The following is a 20770-nucleotide window of genomic DNA, read 5'->3' on the forward strand; positions in this document are numbered from 1 at the left end:
TCTCATTGCTAATATTGCTAACATTTTTTTTTCTCATCAGTCTGGCTAAAGGTTTATTGATTTCATTGATCTAAAAGAACTAGCTTCTAATTTCACTTATTTTCTCAATTTGTTTCAATTGCATTAATTTCTTCTTTAATCTTTATCCATTCATTTGCTTATTTTGTGTTTCATTTGCTATTTTCCAAGAGTAAGTTGGAAGCTGAGGTCATTGATTTGAGTCCTTCCTTTTCTAATATAAACATTTAATGATACAAATTTCCCTGTAAATACTTGCTTTAGCTGATTCCCACAAATTTTTATTTCATTTGCATTTAGTTCAATATATCTTCAAATTTATTTATTTTTACATTACAACTGTCTTTATATTTAATTTCTCAGATTCAGCATATAGTTGGATTAAAAGACGCAGTCTTATAAGAGCACCTGACAATTTATACTTTAATTATTGATAATGCTGTTGAAGTCTACCATCTTACTGTTTATTTTCTATTTGTCCTATTTCTGTTCCCCTTTCTTCTTTTCCTTCCTTCTTCTGGATTATTTTTATGGCTATATTTTACCATCTTTGTTGGTTTATTAGTTTTAACCGTTTTTCTCTGCGTAATTGCTTGAGGGTTCACATTATATATTATTATCACAGATTACTTTCAGATAATATTGTCATCACACATTTTGCTTTACATATGTGTCAACACAAAAGCTTATCACTTTTGCTTTAAATAGTCAACTACCCTTTAGAGATCATTTAAAATAAGAAAAAAAAGTCTCACATTTTTTCACATATGTACCATTTTTGGTGCTCTTCATTCATTTGAATAAAAGCAAATTTCTATCTGGTACCATTTTCCTTCTGACTAAAGGCATTCTTTAACATTTCCTGCAGACCAATGTACTTGTGAGAAATTCTTTCAGTATTTATAGGTCTGAAAAAGTTTTAATTTCATTTTAACTTTTAAAGAGTATTTTGTTCTGGGTATAGAATTCTAAGTTGGTTATTTTCTTTTGGTACTTCAGTTGCTCCACTGCCTCTGACGTTATCTTTTGACTTTAGCTGCTTAAGAATTTTCCTTTGTCATTGGTTTGAAGACATTTGATTATGATGTGCTGTGGTGTAATTTTTTTATTTTTGTGCATGGGGTTCATTAAGTTTCTTGGGTCTCACTTGCTTTCTCTCTCAGGGATCATGGTCCTATGCCACATGATGTCCATTGTTTGAAAACTGTTTCATATATTTGTCTCTTTTAAAAATTTCAGACAGATAAACCCAATCCCTATTATTCCGTCCTGGCAAAAGGCAAAAATTTAACTTCAGGTTTCCCATTTGTACCACATATAAAAATTTTATTGTTTGTACTTATTTAGCATTTAAATTCTATGACAAAAACATTTCATCTATACACAGTTACTAAAATTGTTTTATTTATCCCTCCTCTTTTAATATACATCAAGTGCATGTACAGAAAAAGGCAACAGGAAAATATTAATGAATTTAAATAAAGCATGTAGGCAAAACACACTTATGTTTTCTAAACCTGCTTGATAACGATATATAAGGAAACTTGTTACAAGTCATAATACTTTCATAATCTGCCAGGAAAAAGATCACAGTAGCACTCCTCTATGCTTCAATACAAATGTATTCTCTGAGACACACTAGGAAAAAGTAATACTCCTGTTTTTATTCCTTGAAGTAGTTATTAGTATGTTTATACTTATTAACAATACCCTTAAAATTTTCCATTGCTTTGGAAAAGCACAAAGTTAGTAAGCTAGCTCAATTTCTTTATTTCAGTATTTTCATTCCAGAAGTCAAAATTGGGCAGGAGTACTATATATAAGGTACATAGTTTAAATCTTTGGGACAAGAGACTACAAGGTAAACAAGCCAACAACCTGCCTAATCTTACATGACTAAAACTCCAGATCACAGCAGGTAGATGTACACATGAATCTATTGTCAAAGAGTTATAAATTCTTTTGACAATTACCCTTTCTAAATTTTATGGTAAGGTCAATAATATAAAAATAGTAAACACAGCACACAAAGAATTAGAGAAAGATAATGATATAAACCACAAAAAGAAATCCACACTTAACATTTGGGAGAAAAGAAATGGCAATAATACAGTAATATTTAGTATCCAATATAAAATTTTCACTGATTTTAAATTGAATCTTGTTGGTTAAAACTTTATATTATAATTTTGCTAGTTATTAATTCATGAGATAATCAGCAGATATGCAGCTCTGGTCAAATCTTTCAAATCCTTACAAGTTTTCATAGGTAAAGTGAAGTTAGCTAAAAAATAAAAATACCAACCCGGAGTAGAGATTTGTCAGAAGTACAATCCAGTAACATAAATGCAATAGATATAAGGTAATCTGTGCAATTCAAAATTCCAAAAATTGTCTTATCAAATTTACAAGTAATAAATAGTAGTCATACTTGACTTCATCAAGTTAACAAAATAATTACTAACCAACCTTGTGTTTTATTAGTCAATTGCTTAGAAATACCAAATGCCATTTTAAAATTATTTTCTCCATAAAAATATAATGCATATCAAACTCTTTAATCTTCAAATATCCAAAAAAATTTGGAAGGCAACTGTCAATGAAAAATATGTTTAAAAGGTGATTTAAAAACATCCATATTTTTTGCACAATTTTCTTATGAAAAAGGGCACTTAGTGTCTAGCTAAAGCCTTCAGAAAAATAAAGATCCTATTGACTTTCCTATTAGGTAGATGATATATTGTACAGCTTTCAGTATAAAAATATAAATATTTTTGACAGCCAGAGAAAATGAAATAGTGGTTGGTATAAAATCCCATCACCCTTTTACTTGAAAAATTTTCCCAGAGACCATGAAAACAACACTGATTCCATGTAGCTCTGTGTTGCCAATAACTTCCCAAATTACAAAACATTAAGGTATTGACTGTAATTTCAAAAGTGGGCCCGTAGTCTTTTGTTTTCTTCTCGTAGTCTTTCAATTTCAGCCACTAAACCTTCATTCACAGAGTATCTTTCCAACAAAGAGTGCATTTCATTCTAGAAAAAGACAAAAATGCTTTTTAAAGTATTGGTATTTCACATTTATTTGGCAAGTTTTACATAATGTCAGCTATCATCTCTCTCATGTTCAATTAACTAGCCAAATGATATTCCTCGGACTTAACCACTCTTACCACTTTGTTAATATAAATGAAAGACCACTAGTAAAATTTACATATTTGGAAGGCCTATATTTGCACATTGGGAAGCTTTCTGCTTACTTATTGAAGAGGAAAAAAAAGTTGTAAAAAAGTTGCCTTAATTATCAAAAGTTAGAAAAAAGTTAAAAATTATTTCACTTAATTAAATTTCTAAAACTCCCTGTTTATTTATCCAAGCAACTATATATATAGTAAACTAAGTAAAAATGGTATCACCTTTGAATGGATTTTGCAGGTTCACAACTCTACACTCATTTAAAATAAAATGTGTCATACATACCAACTGCATATGAAACTGTTTAATCATCTCCACTTGCAAATTCACAATATCCCTATGACATGCTTCTCTAGGGAAGAATATAAAATACTTGTTAGAATTGTAACAGTTTTACTAATTCTACATCATTCAAGAAACTGGTTAAGCTTATTCATTTTTCAAATTATTAGATGTTAACAATTATTGTTACAATAATAAATATACCAATGCACCTAGCATTTATTTACTATGTGTCAGGCATTGTTTCTCATACTTATTATTATTATTTTTTAATATATTTTTATTGATTTGTTTGTTTGTTTGTTTAGAGAGAGAGGAAGGGAGAAGGAGAGAGAGAGAAACATCTATGAGAGAGCACATCGACTGGCCGCCTCCTGTGTGCCCCCCACTGGGGATTGAGCCCACAACCTGGGCATGTGCCCTTACCGGGAATCGAACTGGCAAACTCTTGGTGCATAGGTCAATGCTCAACCACTGAGCCACATCAGCCGGGCTGTTTCTTGTACTTTAAATGTAAGAACTAAAATCTTCACAACCAGGTACAATTGTTACCTCCATTTTACTAATAAAGTAACTGAGCTACAGAGCAGTTATAACTTATCCAAGTCACACGACCAGTAAACAGTGGAGCTAGGATATAAACCCAGGATATTATCTCCACTATACTGTACTACATTCCTTAAAATAGAAATTATCATTAAGAAGACACAGGTTTACATTATAATGAAATACAGATCCTTTACTAGGTTGTAATATTTTAACTATTATTGATATTTTAGCTATTAAAAATTACTTCTAGTAAAATGGAAAGAGGTTGTTACATAGCTCACTCAATAAAATGCAATTCATTCATGCTTATAAAAGAATACATGAGCCCTGGCTGGTATGGCTCAGTGGTTGAGCATCATCCCATGTACCAAGAGGTCACCAGTTCCATTCCCGGTCAGGGCACATGCCCAGGTTGTGGGCCAAATCCCCAGTGGGGGGCAGTCAGGAGGCAGCCAATTGATGTTCTCTCTCATTGATGTTTCTATCTCTCTATCCCTCTCCATTACTCTCTCTCTCTAAAAATCAATAAAAAAAAAAAAATCTTTTTAAATACATGAAAATTATGAAGTATGATAACAAAAGAAGCACTCTGTCACCCACCATACAACTTATAAGCTAAAACATTTCCAAAATCATAGAAGCTTCCTGTATGCTCCTAATCCCATCTCTTTAACTCTTGGGAAAAGCCCAAGGAAGAAAACACTACTCTGATGAATTTTTCTTAAGCAAATAAATGCTTTAAACAATTTTTTTTTTTTGGTATAACACAGAATCTCTCTCTACTCAATACATTTTGGATTTGCTTGCTTTTGAGCATTACAAAAAGGGTACCACATCCAATTCAATATCACAGTTTCAAGATGCATGTTCTATGTATCTGTAATTCACTGATTTGTATTGATGTATTCATTCTCCTGTCAATTGACATTGGATTGTTTTCCAGTTTTTATCATTACACTGGTGTTACAATGATTTACATATCTACCAACCAACACATGCCAATTTCTGTAGATGATACAGAAGTACGTATGCTGAGTGAGATGCACGATCCAGCTGTATACTTGTCCAGTTTTAAAAAACAATGCAGGTTGTTTTCTGAAGTGGTAGTATCAGCAGACATGCCATCACCCATATAACAGGGTTTCCCTTGCTCCACATCCACATCAGCTGGTGCTGTCTGACCATACAACACTTTCCAATGGCTGTGAAGTGGTATCACACTGCATTTTGAGTTCTCTGATTAATTACAGGACTGAGCATCTTTCTGTGAAATGCTGATCCATCTTTTAATGATTTTCCTATTGAGTAATAGCTCTTTACATAATCTGATCCTTTGTTGGTTAAATGAGTGCTGCAGACGTTTTGTCCTTTCACTCTGTTAATAGAGTCTTGTGATGAGTTCAAATTTCCTAAACTTATACTGCAGTCATAATTACAAATCTATTTTTTTAATCCTCACCTGAGGCTATTTTTCCATTGATGTTTTAGAGAAAGTGCAAGGGGGGGGGACGGAGAGAGAGAGAGAGCGAGAGAGAGAGAGAGAGAGAGAGAGAGAGAGCGCGAGCATTGATGTGAGAAAGAAACATCGACTGGCTGCCTGTAAGACCCCAACCGGGCCAGGGACTGAACCTGCAACTCAGGGAGATGCCCTTGACTGCAACTGAACCCTTGATCCTTCAATCCAAGGCCTGACATTCTAAGCACTAAGCCAAACTGGCCAGGGCTTTACCAATCTATTTTTATAGATAGTTCATCTTCCTATAACTTCCCTATCCCGAAGTCATAAATACTCTCACAATAGCTAAACTTCTGTCCTTTACATTTAAACTTTTAATCTACAAGGAATTGATTTTTAATAACATGGAACTGGGGTCCATACTTACTTTTTATATGAACCACCACATGTTACAACATAATTCATTAATTGCTCCGTATTTTGTGCACAGATCTGCTGTTTCCTCTGTCACGTATCACATTTCCATATATGTATAGTTTCTTTCTGACCTATTTGATTCCTTTGGCCAATCTGTCACTCTGCACTAATGTCACACTATTTTAATTATAGCTTAATAATTAAACTTATCCATCTGACAAAAAAGTCCCCTTCAACCTTCTCTAGAGTGTCTTGGTTATTCCCAGATCTTTTCTTCTTTCACATACATTTTGGAACTATCTCATCATCTTCCAAAAGCCCCAGTTGGGATTTGTTTGGAATTGCATTCAATCTAAGACCAATTTAGAATAACTGACATTCATAATGTCTTTCCATTTAGTTAATTGTCAATGCTTTCTAATATATATTTTTTAATGTTTTTCTATAAAGATCTTTACCATTTTTGGTGAGATTTATTCCTAAGTACCTTATTTTTTCTGCTGTAACTACAAGGTCATGAAAATTTTTTTCTCTTCTGCTTTCAGTTTTGACAAAGGCTCTATTAAAAACAGACGAAAGGAATCAGAGAACCACGAAGACAGCAGGGATTTCTCCTCTTGCAGAGAAGCCAAGTGCCCCAGGTGAGCCCCACATTTCCCTCTGCACTCCCTCTGGGGAATGTGCTGATGCACGGTGTGGGGGAAGAGGCTGAGCCGAAGCAAAGGCTTGGAGCTTGTCTCACTGAGGGTCAAGCTGGGGACTGCCAGAGCAGCCGAGGCCGCAGGTCCACGATCCTGGAAAGGGAGAGCCTGCAGAAAAGTAAACCTGAAACCGCAATTTCCCCTGGAGACACCTGCTGATTCCTAAGCAGTGCCTATCTGGGTTCTATGACAGGAAACCAAACAAAAAGTAGCACTCCGTCCAAACAGCGAAGAAAGTATTTTGACAGCCTCGTGATGCTGAGGAAATGAAGGTTAAACTTAAGAACCCACTAAGGTAAAAAGGCCTGGTGAATACGCCAGACATTCAACTGATATCCTCGAAGGGCACAGACTAAACGTTAGGAATACAAGCAAACCAGAAATAAACTAGCCCATGAAAACCTGAGACCCAGCAAGTAAGTGATCAGTGATCCACCTGCCAGAAGAAACTTGAAAGCCAACAGAAATAGACCCACAAACTTCCACTTAGGAGATAATCTCTCCAGCACTAATATATATATGAGAACACGCCAGATAATCTGTAAAATGATGTTTTTATGATTCAACCAGAGAGCTGAGAGTGTAAAGAAATCCAAAGGCACTAAAATCCAGAAAATGAAGTTCCCTTCTACAAAAAGAGAAACCAGTGATCATTTTCACCCTCAGCAGAGCACTGCGGGAGGACACTGCCACTGACAGGGTAAGGAGAACTGGCTGCACTTTGTATCGACTCGAAAGGCCAAGTGAAGACTGGCCCAAGTTCAGATCCCCAGGAGTCCCAGCCACAAAGGATGTCTGCGTTCACTCACCAACCTGTCCCCATGTAAAAAATTAGGGCAGGGCAGGAGGGCTGGAAGAGACCCCTAAAAAACAGATGCACAAAAGCTGGTGAAGACTTGCAGTAAGGGAGACCTGACAGTAACCCCCGTGAGGCACTCCAGGCCCTTGCGGAGAAGGCAACCACACTCCACAGCTGAGGGAGCACTGCCGAGAGTCCCTCACACCTGAGTCCCCCACTGTGAGGAGTAGCTGTGCAAGAACTGCTGCGCAGAGCAGGTAAATTACAGAAACCCTCTGGGCCCTGCTGGCTCCTCACTGAGTCCCAAGCAGAGGCTGGAGAGCTCCGAGCCCCCCACGCCCATTCCCAGGCACGGGCGTGCACGCAGGCCGAAAGCTGCAGGCAGGGCAGAGACAGCTTTCTCTCCGTGCCAGCAGAGCTGCCCCCTTTGTGCTCCAGCATTGCTTCGTTCGCATATTATGGTCAGCTGTGTCCAGACAACTCTACCGTTTTGCCATTTATATGCATTCCTGGAAAACCACACATTCTTTAAAACTGAGTACTGAAAATACAGGACCAAATTTTTAAAATGTGATATATATATTATAACAGAATATTATTCATCCTTATAAAAGGAGGACATCTTGCAATATTCAAGAACATGGATGAACCTGAATGACTAAGTGAAATAAGCCAGTCACAGGACAGATATGGCAATGATCCCATATGAAATATCTAAAACAGTCAAATTCATGAAAACAAAGAATAGAACTGTGGTTGTCAGGGGCTGGAGAAGGGAAAACAAAGAGCTACTATTTGATGATTATAAATGTTCAATTATGCAAAATGAGTAAGTTCAAGAAATCTGCTCTACAACATTGTGCCTATAATTACCAATATTGTATTTTACACTTCAAAATCTATCAAGAGGATAGATTTCATTCATGTTACATGTTCTTACCACACAAAAAAGGGAAGGAAACAAACAAAGAAAATATCAGGACTTAGGGAAAAAGGAATGGAGCAGACCATTCAAAACATACACAACTTCATAACCACAGCACTAATAAAAATAATTAAATCCTAATAAAAATATTAGCATAGCTTAAAAACTGAACAACAAAGACTTCACTGTTAAAAAGTGACTGTCGGACTTCCAGGCAAGATGGCAGTGTAGGTAAACGCGGTATCGCATCCTCCCACAACCACATCAAAGTTACAACTAAACTACAGAACAACCATCATTCAAAACCGCCTGAAACCAAGCTGAATGGAAGTCCTACAACTACGGAATTAAAGCAGCAGCCACATCCAGACTGGTAGGAGGCGCGGAGGTGAGAGGGCCGGTGGGAGACGGGCTGGTCCCACACCCACATGTGGCGGATAAAAATCAAGAGGACACCTTGGCTGGGAAGGTCCTCCCTGAGGACTGAGGGGTCCCTGTCCCACACCAGGTGCCCCGCTCAGGGTTCCAGTGCCAGGAAGAGAAGCCCCCATAACTTCTGGCTGGAAAAACCAGCGGGAACTGAGACTCAGGGAAGCTGAAGCAGCTGGAGCCCCAGGCAGTTCCTTAAAGGGCCCGCGCACAGACTTATCGAACTCTCTCCCTCTAAGCTTGGAGGGGAGGCAGCTCGAGGGGCGCCAGAGACACACAGGGAAGAACTGAGCTGTTTGGCACTGGAGCGAGGGCTGGAGAGGGGGCTCTCCCAGGGACAGACGTGCTGTCAGAGGCCTTAGTTCCTTTGGTGAGCCCTTCCCTGGCGCAGCAGACAGTCTCCATACCTGGGACTCCAGCAACCTGGCTCACACTGGTAGCCCCGCCCTGCTGACTCCCTGAGGCCCCGCCCCACCCCACCCAACTTTCAGGCCCACCCCACCCAACTTTCAGGCCCACCCAGCTGTTGCCAGTTGCTTAACCAAAGGATTGGCCTGTCTTGGATCCTGCTTCAGGTTTTCCTAAATTCTTTCAAACAAGCAGCATCTGGTCTCAGCGAGCCCCATACCTCTCGTTAAGTAATACACAGAAACAAACACAGGGAGGCAGCCAAAATGAGGAGACAATAAACAGGTCCCAAATGAAAGAACAAAACAAAACCACAAGAAAAGCACTAAGCAAAATGGAGTTAAGCAACCTAACAGAAGCTGAGTTCAAAATACTACTTATAAGGATGCTCAATGAACTTAGTGAGAACCTCAGTGAACTTAGTGAGGGCCTCAAGAGCATAAAAAAAGGACCAGTCAGAAATTATGAATGCAGTCAGAAATGAAGGAGGCGTTAACTGAAATAAAGAGTAATTTACACAGATTCAACAGTAGAGTAGGTAAAGCCAAGAAGCAAACCATCGATTTGGAATATAAGGAAGCAAAAAACGCCCAATCAGAACAGCAAAAAGAAAAAAGAATCCAAGAAAATGAGGATAGTGTAAGGAGCCTCTGGGACAACTTCAAGCGTGCCAACATTCGCATCTTGGGGGTGCCTGAAGGAGAAGAGCGAGAACAAGAAATTGAAAACCTGTTTGAAACAATAATGGCAGAAAACTTTCCTAACTTGGTGAAGGAAACAGACATACAAGTCCAGGAAGCACAGAGAGTCCCAAACAAGATGAACCCCAAGAAGCCCACACCAAGACACAGCATCATCAAAATGCAAAAGGTTCAAGACAAAGAGAGAATCTTAAAAGCAGCAAGAGAAAAGCAGTTACCTACAAGGGAGTTCCCATAAGGCTGTCAGCTGATTTCTCAAAAGAAACTTTGCAGGCCAGAAGGGAGTGGCAAGAAATATTCGGAGTGATGAAAAGCAAGAACCTACAACCAAAATTACTCTATCCTGCAAAGCTGTCATTTAGACTCGATGGCCATATAAAAAGTTTCCCAGACAAGAAAAAGTTAAAGGAGTTCATCACCACCAAACCGTTATTATATGAAATGATGAAGGGTCTTTTTGAAAAAAAAGATAAAATGTATGAACAAACAAAATGGCAATGAATACATATCTACTGACAATGGAATCTACAAACAAAATGAACAGGCAGAACAGAAACATTCTCATAGATACAGAGAACATTTTGTTGGTTGCCAGTTGGGAGGGGGTTGGGGGAATGGGTGAAAAAGGTGAAGGGTGTAAGTACAAATTCATTGCTAGACTGACAAACCTCAAAGGGAAAGGGGTTGGGGGGGTGGGAAGAAATAAACCAAAGAACTTATATGCATAACCAATGGACACAGACAATAGTGTGGGAAAAGGCGGGAGGGGGGCGGAAGTGGGGAGGATGGGGTCAAGGAGGGGAAAATGAGAAACATATGTAATACATTCAACAATAAAGTTTAAAAAAAGAAGTGACTGTCACTTGATAAAAGGGGAAAGAAGATGGAGGGAAGGCCTGAGGTGTCAAATTAGGGAATAATCAGAAAATTAGTCCTTCCTAACGCAGCATAGAGTCAAACCAGGTTACGAGAAAGAGAGGACCCTGACGGGCTGTTTGCTGCCTTCAGCAGTGTTCATGGACTTTGTGTTGGCTGCTGTGACGTGAACCAACACAATTTGCTCATTATATTTTCATCACTGCCTTATTTACCAATCATAAATGAATGACTCACATTCAGGAAACATACATCATTGCAGGACACATTATCCATAAACCAATTTAACTATAATGCCTTTGTGGGCAGACCATTCATTTTTGTATCCTTAGTATCTGGTACATATACTAGACACATTGTGAATGTTCAAATGATTATTTTTCTTTCAAAATGTATGTTAATATTTAAAAATATATTTTCAAAACATTTTTCACATTATATAGGAACATGTACCAACAAAAACTGCACATATTCTCCAACATTCTTGCTCATGATAACCCAAATCTGAGCTAGAATACCAAGTAACTATAAGTCAGAAAAAAAAACCATAAAAGACTATAATAATGGAAAATAGCTTTCAAAATATATTGAGATGATAGGTAAAAGGAACTAGCATTCTAGAACACATTCTAACAATGTTCAAAATTCAGTGGATAAGAAGACAAGAATAGATCTATGCAAATTTTTTTTTTAATTAAGTATTATATTCCAATGCATTCTATTTGAAAAAATTGAGAATTCCTTTTGAAAATATTTTCTCTACTACATTATTCCACATAGCGTACATAACAGGTGATCTGTAAATACTGTATGTCAGAATCCCATTTGAGCTTACCAAAATCTGTCATTTTGATGATAAAAAAAAATACACAATGCAGCCTACCTGCTAGACTGCCCTGCCAAGTTATCTAATAATTACCCTGGGTAAATATGCCTTTCCTTGGCTGATATTCAGTACCTCAAGATCAACAGAACTCATTAAGTTTTCTATGGTTTGATGGACACCACAGCCTAGGCACAAGTAGTAACCACCAACATTACTTACTGTTCCAGTTTCAACCTAGTAAAAAAGCCAGTGATGATTCAGATAGAACGAGTAATTTCTCAATTACTACCTGAAATCATCCAATGTTTCCTGTATCATGTTCTGAATAAAACGGATTTGAACGGACGTCAATGGTGCATTTGGCCTATGATTTCCAACAGTATCAGCTATTTTTTCGGATAGTGAACTGGCAACTCCAGCAGTTACAGAGGATGCTAATTTTGGACCTAAAATAAAAAAAGAAAATATTAAGAGTCAACTTGAACTAAGAGACATCAAACATTTCTAAATAAGAGTTGACATGAGAAAACTTGAAAAACCCATAAAGAACAGTGTTCCTGTGACATTTAGAAAAAATTTGCTGTTTGAAATACAAATCTTAAAAACCTTCTATAACATTATTTCTAACAGTCTTTTAATACACACACACACACACACACACACACACACAAAATTGCCAAATGACTACTATAGTAACACATGACAGAGGAATTGATCTTGAAGACTCTCTGACCCATTTCTTCTTATAAAAGATGAATGTGACAAGGTGCAGCACAAACTAGATAAAATAAGACTATTAAAAACAAACGGGGGTATAAGAGTAAAGCAGTGCTGTAGGCAAAGCCCTAGAGTTCAAGCTAATGTAGTTTATCCATAGAAACCTTAAGGTAAAATACAGATACATATCTATACAAGTCTTCTACACAAAGAGTTGTGTACGGATAACTCTTATAGCTGAACCTAATATCCCTTTAAATGTGATCAAGTTTTTAGGGTCTGTGATATAAACTCTATGAATAGGACTTTAATATGAGGGTGGAAAAAGACACCAATATAAATAAAATAATATGAATGTCTTGTGTAATTGACAAGTAAAAAAACATAACATTAAAAAAATACAGTGGGGAGGAAGAGCTTTGTAAATAAATCTTCATTTTAATCTTAAAAAAAGACTATTGCCCTGGCCGGTTTGGCTCAGCGGTTAGAGCGTCGGCCTGCGGTCCTGAGAGACCCGGGTTCGGTTCCCGCTAAGGGCGCGTACCTCGGTTGCAGTTTGTCCCCGGCCCTGGTCGGTTGTGCGGGTGGCAGCCACTCAATGTGTCCCTTTCACATCGATGTCTCTCTCTCTCTCTCTCTGTTCCTCTCTCTCCCTCCCACTCTACCTGAGCAAAAAAAAAAAAGACTATTTGAGCCCTGGCTGGTTTGGCTCAGCAGTTGGGCCATTGGCCCGCAGACCAGAGAGTCCCGGATTTGGTTCCCGCTAAGGGCACATACCTCAGTTGCAGTTTGTCCCTGGCCCCGGTTGGGGTCATGCAGGTGGCACATTGATGTTTCTCTCTCTCTCTCCCATTCTATCTAAAGATAAATGCAAAAATGTCCTTGGGTGAGGATAAAAAAATTTTTTCAAAAGACAATTTTAGGTAGTTAATGACCCATTTTCAAAGGGTTCTACACTATATTCCCATCTGTATCATATTAGTTGATCAAGACCCAGACTAGATTGAAAATGAAACTCACACTAAGAGTGCCAAATAAATGTGGCTATATTTAACCCTTCATATCCATTTCATTGTCTTCTAGTAAAAGAGTCACACTAGAGAAATGTCATAAATTTTCAACTCCTTGAATATTTAAAATTTTTAGTCTGTGATAACTCCATTTATTTATCCTTGCAAGTTAAATAGTGGGAGTTTTCAACTTAATACTTTCAAGCTTCAGGGAGTTTTATGTACTTACTTGGAGTTGAGGATCCATTGACTGTGGGTTCATATAGTAACTGGGTTTCATTTTCTTTTTCTGGTTTCTCAAATTTCTCAGGACTTCTTGTTTGGTTAGATGATGGAGAGGTATTTAGATTTCCAGTTTCAGCACCGGAGATCAACTTTGCAAACTGCACATTTAAAATAAACAATTAATATATAAATTCTGGTTTTACCCATATCATCCACATAATTTGTACCAAATTTCTCTTTTTATCCAGTAGGTAGAGTCAGGTGAAGAACATAAAGAGATACAGAAAGAGAAAAAAAATTGCTAGGACTAGTGGCAAAATAAATCAGGGTTACTAATAAAAAACAATCTCAATGATAACATGATAAAGAAAATTACATTTACTAATAAGCATCTGGCTGTTGAGAATCATCTAAAATACCTATCATAGGCACACAAAAAAAAGATACTTTTGTACTTCTTGAATGGTATCTTTTCAATATCATCCCAAAATTAAATATGAAAATAGATACACTGCACAACAGACTCAGCCTCCCTGGTGCTATCTGATCACTTTAAACCCTTACATAATAAATTAACTTCTATATTGAACACTGTATTATAGCACCATCAATTTGCTCTAAGACTTAGGTAAATGACTTGACCACCAACTTGGTGCTTTCTCCGACAATAGAAATACATTCTAAAAAATTCAGGCATAAAATATTCGTACAGTTAGATCAAGTTTCTTGTCTAACTTAAAAAAAAAAAAAAGTGTAAGTTAACACCTGCTGTTGCCTTCCTCGTATCCAGAGACAGATTTCAAAAGTTTCCTTTAGTTTTTAACATGTGACATTAAGATTGAAGAGCATTTTTCTACCTACTAAGTGCACAGCACTGTCAATAGTTAGGACAAATGCAGTGGTGACCAACCCCATCATGCTTGCTGGGGATAAACACACTCAGTGAGTTCAGTATTATTTTTAGGCAGGTACCTGTTTGAGGGAATCTTTAGGTTCCTGTTTCCCCAGATACGTTTTCTTAGGGTCAGCCGTCGGATCATGCTGTTCGTTTTCTTCTTTTCCTGGAGAGCCCAGAAGGACATGAAAAGGACTAGAATGCAATACTGAAGCTCCTGAAGCTCCTGGGCCTTTTCTTGGAGGAAACACTGAGTTCAGTTGTGTTAAGAAGTCAAGGCCTGAAAAAGAAGAGGAAAAACACTACATTCGCATATGTAATCTTGGATACTTAATGAAAGCACTTAACATGACAGACAGACCAATGTGGTAGAAAGACATGGGATGTGGATTCAGAAGTCAGGTTCATTTGCCAGCTCTAGTCCTTATTTGATGTATATTCTTGGGCACAAGTTGTAAAACTCTGTGACTGCTTCCTGATCTGTAAATGTAAACAATGATATCCATTTCCCTGAGTGGTGAGGCTTAAAAGAGATAGTGTATGTGAAAATACTTTGAAAACTGCAAAACACAATGAACATTTTAGTATTACTTTATGGTAACTGCAAACTGGTCATCTGGTTTACACCTGTGATACATATCTTGGCAGGTAGCCTCTAAGAAGGCTCCTAATGGTCCCTGACTTCTGGCACAGATCCATGCCCTCGTGTAATCCCCTCCTTTTGAAGGTGGGTCGGACCTAGTAATTTGCGTCTAACAAAGAGAATATATCAAAGAGGATGTAACTTCCAAGATTACATGACGAACACACGATGGCTTCCATCTCGAGTGCCCGCTCTCCCTCTCTTGCTCTAAAGGAAGCCAGCTGGCCTGTTGTCAGCCTCCTTGCGGAGAAGCCCACAGGGGAAGGAACCGGTTGATGTCTTGGCCAACAGACACATGAATGAACTTGGAAGCAGGTCTTTGCCCAGTTAAGCCTGGGGATGACTGCAGCCCTGTTGACACTGCCAAACGCACTCAGCTAAGCCATGCTCAGATACTTTAACCCACACTTGTGAGATGATGAATGTTCTTTTAAAATTCAGAATGTTTGGGGTAATTTGTTACACAGCAATAGATAACACAATATTACTTACAATTTTCATTAATAAAAATACTTCTCAGTAGTCCTTACCATCTCCTTTGCCTACAGACTCATCACCTCCCTTGTTAACCATGACATCTATAAGAAAATTAGAAAATCAGATTTAAAAAGATGCCAAAATGCCATAGCAATTTAGACTTCCTACTCATTCCCCAAAGAGTTCAAAGACTACTACTTTTAAAAAGAAAAACCTGAGTAAAGTTAAAACTAGTACTCACATAAACTATCCTTTTCATTCTTTTAGCTTCATGCATAGCAGCAAATATAAAAAATAATTCTAAGACATAGTTATTTTAATAAGACAGCAAAGAAGCTGTCTTATTAGAAAAAGCACTGAAGTGAGGTCCAAAGATCTGTAATTCAGTTCTGCCTATACCATTTAATAGCTTTGTGACCTTGGACAAACCTTTAACACAATTAAGCTTCAGTTTCTGCATCTATTTAAGGGGGAAAATGCCCTAACCATCTCACAAGATTGTTTTGAAAATCAAATGAAATAATGTAAAATATTTTGCAATACAATGCTATAAAAAATACAAGGTTTTATTACTATTTACTTCAATGGCAGAAATTTCAATACTGTAATATTATTAATTTACCAATTAACAACCAAATGTTGCTTAACTCCATTTTAACAGATTAATAGAAAAATGGTCAAATTCACCAGAAACTCAAAGGGACAATAAATTGATTATCTTATTAGTAGGACTATCATCCATCTATCCTATCCATCCATCCTCTACCTGCAAGTAATTGCACAACATACATACACTTTTAGAAGTATTCATTTTCCCCTAACAAAAACAGAAGTATTTAAAAGATGAAGAAAGTGAGCCCAACATATTAAGCCTTTGACCAGTAGAGTTGCATCCTTGTAAATCTCTTGATAATGAAATCAGCACTATATTTAGTTATCCATGTTTTCTTCTCAGCAACATAAAACTCTAATAAACAAAAGGCAAATGGCTCATATACTAATCATATTATTTTTAAGTAGAAATTAAAAGAGGAATTTCTACCCTTTATTTATTTCTCTGAAAAACCATTAAAGAGAATTTTATTTATAACTCAAAACCCTCTAAAAAGCCCCTTCCTACATTCTTCAATTCAATAGTTAACTCCAGGGGTTCTCATAAGCCAAGGTGCCCAACTGGGCACTTACTTAAGAAACCTTTCTCAACTCCAGCCCGAGCCGCTTTCCCTCCTTCTCCCACTCCTTCCTCTCTTTACTCTAACTGTGCAGTCTGACCTCTCTCTTTGTCCTGAAAGAAAGGAATCCTTCCCTCTTTCATTAGGTAAAATATAAATGAGTCTGACCTGGCAACTAAAGTCTTTTCAAGCTGGGTTAAGGCAAAACACACTCAATAATTCTATATAATCACATAGACATTTAGTCCTTCTGATTATGAAACTAATTGCAGAAAATTTGGAAAACAGACCACTTTGAAGTTAAATTTTTATAAGAGCACAAGCACAAGTAACAATTTAAACATCCTGCTATTGTTGACATTTAAATTCATTCCAGTTTTTCACTATTATAGATAAACAGTAAACATACAAATCTTGGTGGGCTTTTCTGAATATTTGCTTAAGTAAACTTACAGAAATGAAATTAACAGGCCAAAAAGTATGAATATTTAAGCCTACTAAATTATCCTTTAGCAAATTTCCCACATTGTTGGTAATACTGCCATTAGCAGTGAAACTCTCCCATTAAGGTTAACAGAATGATCATTAGTACCAAAAAACACAGCCAAACAATGAGCCTAGTTCATATAGTGTGAACAACAAGAAATATTTTCATTCATTAAGCTAGCAAAGTATTTTCCTTTTTGTTCTTTTTTCTTTTCAATGGCAACATCTACTAGCAATTGTGTTACCGGATAAATGCAGTTCTCAGACGCTAGTGGGTGTGGGGCTCTCGTGGGATCTTGAGAAAATGAATTTTCTAAGACTTGCAGGGGAGAATGAAATGTGGTAAAGAGCCCTGGCCGGTTAGAGCGTCGGCCTGCGGTCCGGAGAGACCCGGGTTCAGTTCCCGCTAAGGGCATGTACCTCGGTTGCAGTTTGTCCCCGGCCCTGGTTGGTCGTGCGGGTGGCAGCCACTCGATGTGTCCCTTTCACGTCGATGTTTCTCTCTCTCTCTCTCCCTCCTGCTCTATCTGAACAAAGAATGGAAAAGTGTCCTCGGGTGAGGATAAAAAAAAAAAAAAAAAAAAAAATGTGGTAAAGAGCTTTATTTGTGTGGAGCTATATTCCTTGGGTTGTAAAGTCTGAGTTCCCTTAGTCCAGTCCTGGAAGAGGGGTAGCCGGGAATTCAACCGAGATGGAAGTAGGGTCAATGTCCAGAGTTTCCGTTCCATGGTGGAGCTGAGTCCTGTGCAATATCAGGCATCAGGCCAGATTCAGTCCATTTGTCCACTGTGTGGGTGCCACATGGCCGTGTGCCACATGGCCGTAAGCCACGTGGGCAAATGCAGGGGAGTGTGCACCCTGCAACAGGACAGCCAGGAGATCAAGAGGACCAAGAGCAGGAACTTCCCTTGCTCAGGAGTTTAAATATTTTGGTTTTGAGGCTTTGCAGTGGCCACACCTATTCTGGCCAATTATCTGCTTCCATGTGTAAATGACAGGTAAGCATCTTCCCACGTCACCCAGACCTTATTGGGCATGTGTCTAAACTGCCTTTGTCCAGTCCTTGCTCCCAACAGCCTGTGGGGAACAGACTTGGAGAGTGTTAAATTATAGCTTCCTGGCAAAGTAGTATAAATGGCATGCCTATATCATCTAGTCTCTTCCTTACTCCTTCCCTGTTAATAATAACCAGGTTATTAACGGTATCAATGGGAAGTGTGTGTGTGTGTGTGTATGATAGTTTCAAACATAGTGTAAAAAATGAGGCAATGGATCACTTAGCCATATTTCTCCATGAAAACATTTAATAAATACCAATTAAATATGAATAATCACATAAACACTTTTTTTTAAGTTAGAAAGGTATCTTTTATCTATCAATGTTCAAGATTTTACACAGATGTATTTAGAAGTAGATGCAAGTAATAGATCACCTATGGAGACAAAACTTCCTTTAAGAAACTTCTGTGGAAATTAAAATGCTAACTTGAGAGCTTTTGCAAATTTCCATGTGAAATATACCAGCATATATTTTGGAATGAGAATATTTAAAATATCACAGCAAAGGAAAGATACCACCCTAGAAACTGAGAAAATTAGCAAACTGTCCTGATAAGAGTTACACTGAAGCTATTACCACATATTTTAGCCAGAATAAAAGCGTAACGACTACCAGCAAGAGAACATGATCTGATCCAAACAGACTTACCATCTCTGATAGGTGAGAACATGTCACCTAAACTACTTGTTCTAGTATCATCAAAACTGGAGAAATCCTGATTTTTTCCACTGTCTGTTTCCTTAGATAAAGTATCTGTGTTGACACTTCGAGGCAAACCTTATAGGAATTAGATACAAAAATATGTGTTATTACATCTAAATAAATTTACCATCAGAAGCTGGGTTCTAAAAATATAAAACTGAAAACAACAAATGAACAAACAAAAAAAAGTCACAGACACAGAATGGTGGTTATCAGACAAAGGGGGGATAAAGTGGGGGATAGGGTAGTAAAGGGTAAAAGGGGGTCAAATATGTGGTGACAAAAAATTTGATTTGGGGTGGTAAACACACACAATACAATATACAGATGCTGTATCACAGAATTAAACATTTGAAGGAATTTATTAACCAATGTCACCCCAATACATTTAATTTAAAAAAGGAAAATATGATTTTGTAATTAAATAAATAATAGTTAATGTATTACCCATATTATTGGTAATATTACAACTATGAGTATTGGGGGTAAAAAGCAGAATTTAACAATAGCTCAGTTAACCATCATTTTCATAGAATAAAGGGTTCCCCAAAAATCAAGTAATTTATTTATGCATACACCACCACCTTATCACAGCCTTTTGGACTGAAATTTTTCTAAAATACAAATGTATATACTTTGCTTCTGTCTTAAAGTACTCTGAACACTACTTGGTTTTGTTACTGATTAACTCAGTCTTATGATTATCTACAAATGATAATCATGATAATCTACAAATGATAATCATAAAGAAAGCCTGTAAGATGTCTACAGCAAAATGCCTAAAAGATAGCAGGATTCAAGTTATGTTAGTTCTTTCCCCAGTTTGCAGTGAATAGATATTTTCCCCTCTTCTGTCTTATCTTTTCCTTCACTAACAGAGTTTAACTTTGCTCTTGGTATTTTTGACTTCAAATGACTTTACTAACCTTACAATAGTTTACTAAGAGGAAGGAAACCAGAATACCAAACTCAGAGAGAACAGTCAAGTTGATAACAATAAAGAGGCAGACAGCCGTTTGCATTCCTTAAATAGCTGTTTCCTACAGAAAATAAGCACTAGCAACAAATCTGCAGAGGTTGTTTACAATACCTAAATCAGGGCCCCTTTAGTAGAAGCAACATGAACTTTTTTTCAAACTTTGTATTTTACAAGAAGTTAAAATAGTAATAATAGTAATGACGATGATCATGATAATATTATTAATCACACCATAATTACTGACTGCCCACCATGTGCCAGGCACTTTTGATACATTTTCTCTGATTTTCACAATAACTCTAAAAGTAAAATATTATCTGTGGAAGAGAAACATAAGACTCAGAAGGGTTAAGAAAACTGCCCAAAGTCAGCCTGGTTAGAAGTGACAGACCCGAGACTTAAACCTAATATACTCTCAATGTTTCAGAGGAAAGAAAGTGTGCGCGCGCGCGCGTGTGTGTGTGTGTGTCTGAGAGAGAGAGAGAGAGAGACAGAGAGAGAGAGAGAGAGAGAGAAAGAGAGAGAGAGAGAGAGAGAATTAGGAAGCAAATGTGGCAAAATTTATAAAACAGTGAATCTGCTAGATAGTGGAGCTCAGGAGTTCTTTGTACTATGATTGAAACTTTTCTGTAAGTTAGCAATGATTTCAAAATAACAGTAATAAACAAAATTTCTAACCAGAAATGCAGAGAAAACATTCATTTTGCCAGAAACTTTGCCAATCAGCCAAGAGTTGTTACTCAGCTGACCCTGCAGACCTAAGCCTTTCACTTCCTAATAAATGCTCTCATCGTTAAACATGAGCCTCCTAATGAATAA

At 37.3% G+C, this 20770-nt stretch overlaps 1 protein-coding gene across 2 annotated transcripts in view; it reads right to left on the minus strand.

Moving 5' to 3' along the window:
- Nucleotides 1-2560: 2560 nt before the first annotated feature.
- The window catches only part of NEDD1 (NEDD1 gamma-tubulin ring complex targeting factor), a 48582-nt gene continuing 30372 nt past the window's right edge, over nt 2561-20770 (minus strand). The window contains exons 7-13 of one of the 2 annotated variants that reach the window (XM_036252978.1): nt 18919-19047; nt 15606-15653; nt 14510-14712; nt 13542-13695; nt 11875-12031; nt 3502-3568; nt 2561-3057 (exon numbers count right to left, since the gene is read on the minus strand). In XM_036252978.1, coding sequence (XP_036108871.1) covers nt 2953-3057; nt 3502-3568; nt 11875-12031; nt 13542-13695; nt 14510-14712; nt 15606-15653; nt 18919-19047 — 863 coding nt within the window. In that variant the 3' untranslated portion in view covers nt 2561-2952. The remainder of the gene's footprint in view (nt 3058-3501; nt 3569-11874; nt 12032-13541; nt 13696-14509; nt 14713-15605; nt 15654-18918; nt 19048-20770) is intronic. The other variant, XM_036252977.1, reaches the window with a different exon arrangement.

Source organism: Molossus molossus, unplaced genomic scaffold (genome assembly GCF_014108415.1).
Source record: "Molossus molossus isolate mMolMol1 unplaced genomic scaffold, mMolMol1.p scaffold_m16_p_10, whole genome shotgun sequence".
NCBI classification, from domain to species: Eukaryota; Metazoa; Chordata; class Mammalia; order Chiroptera; family Molossidae; genus Molossus; species Molossus molossus.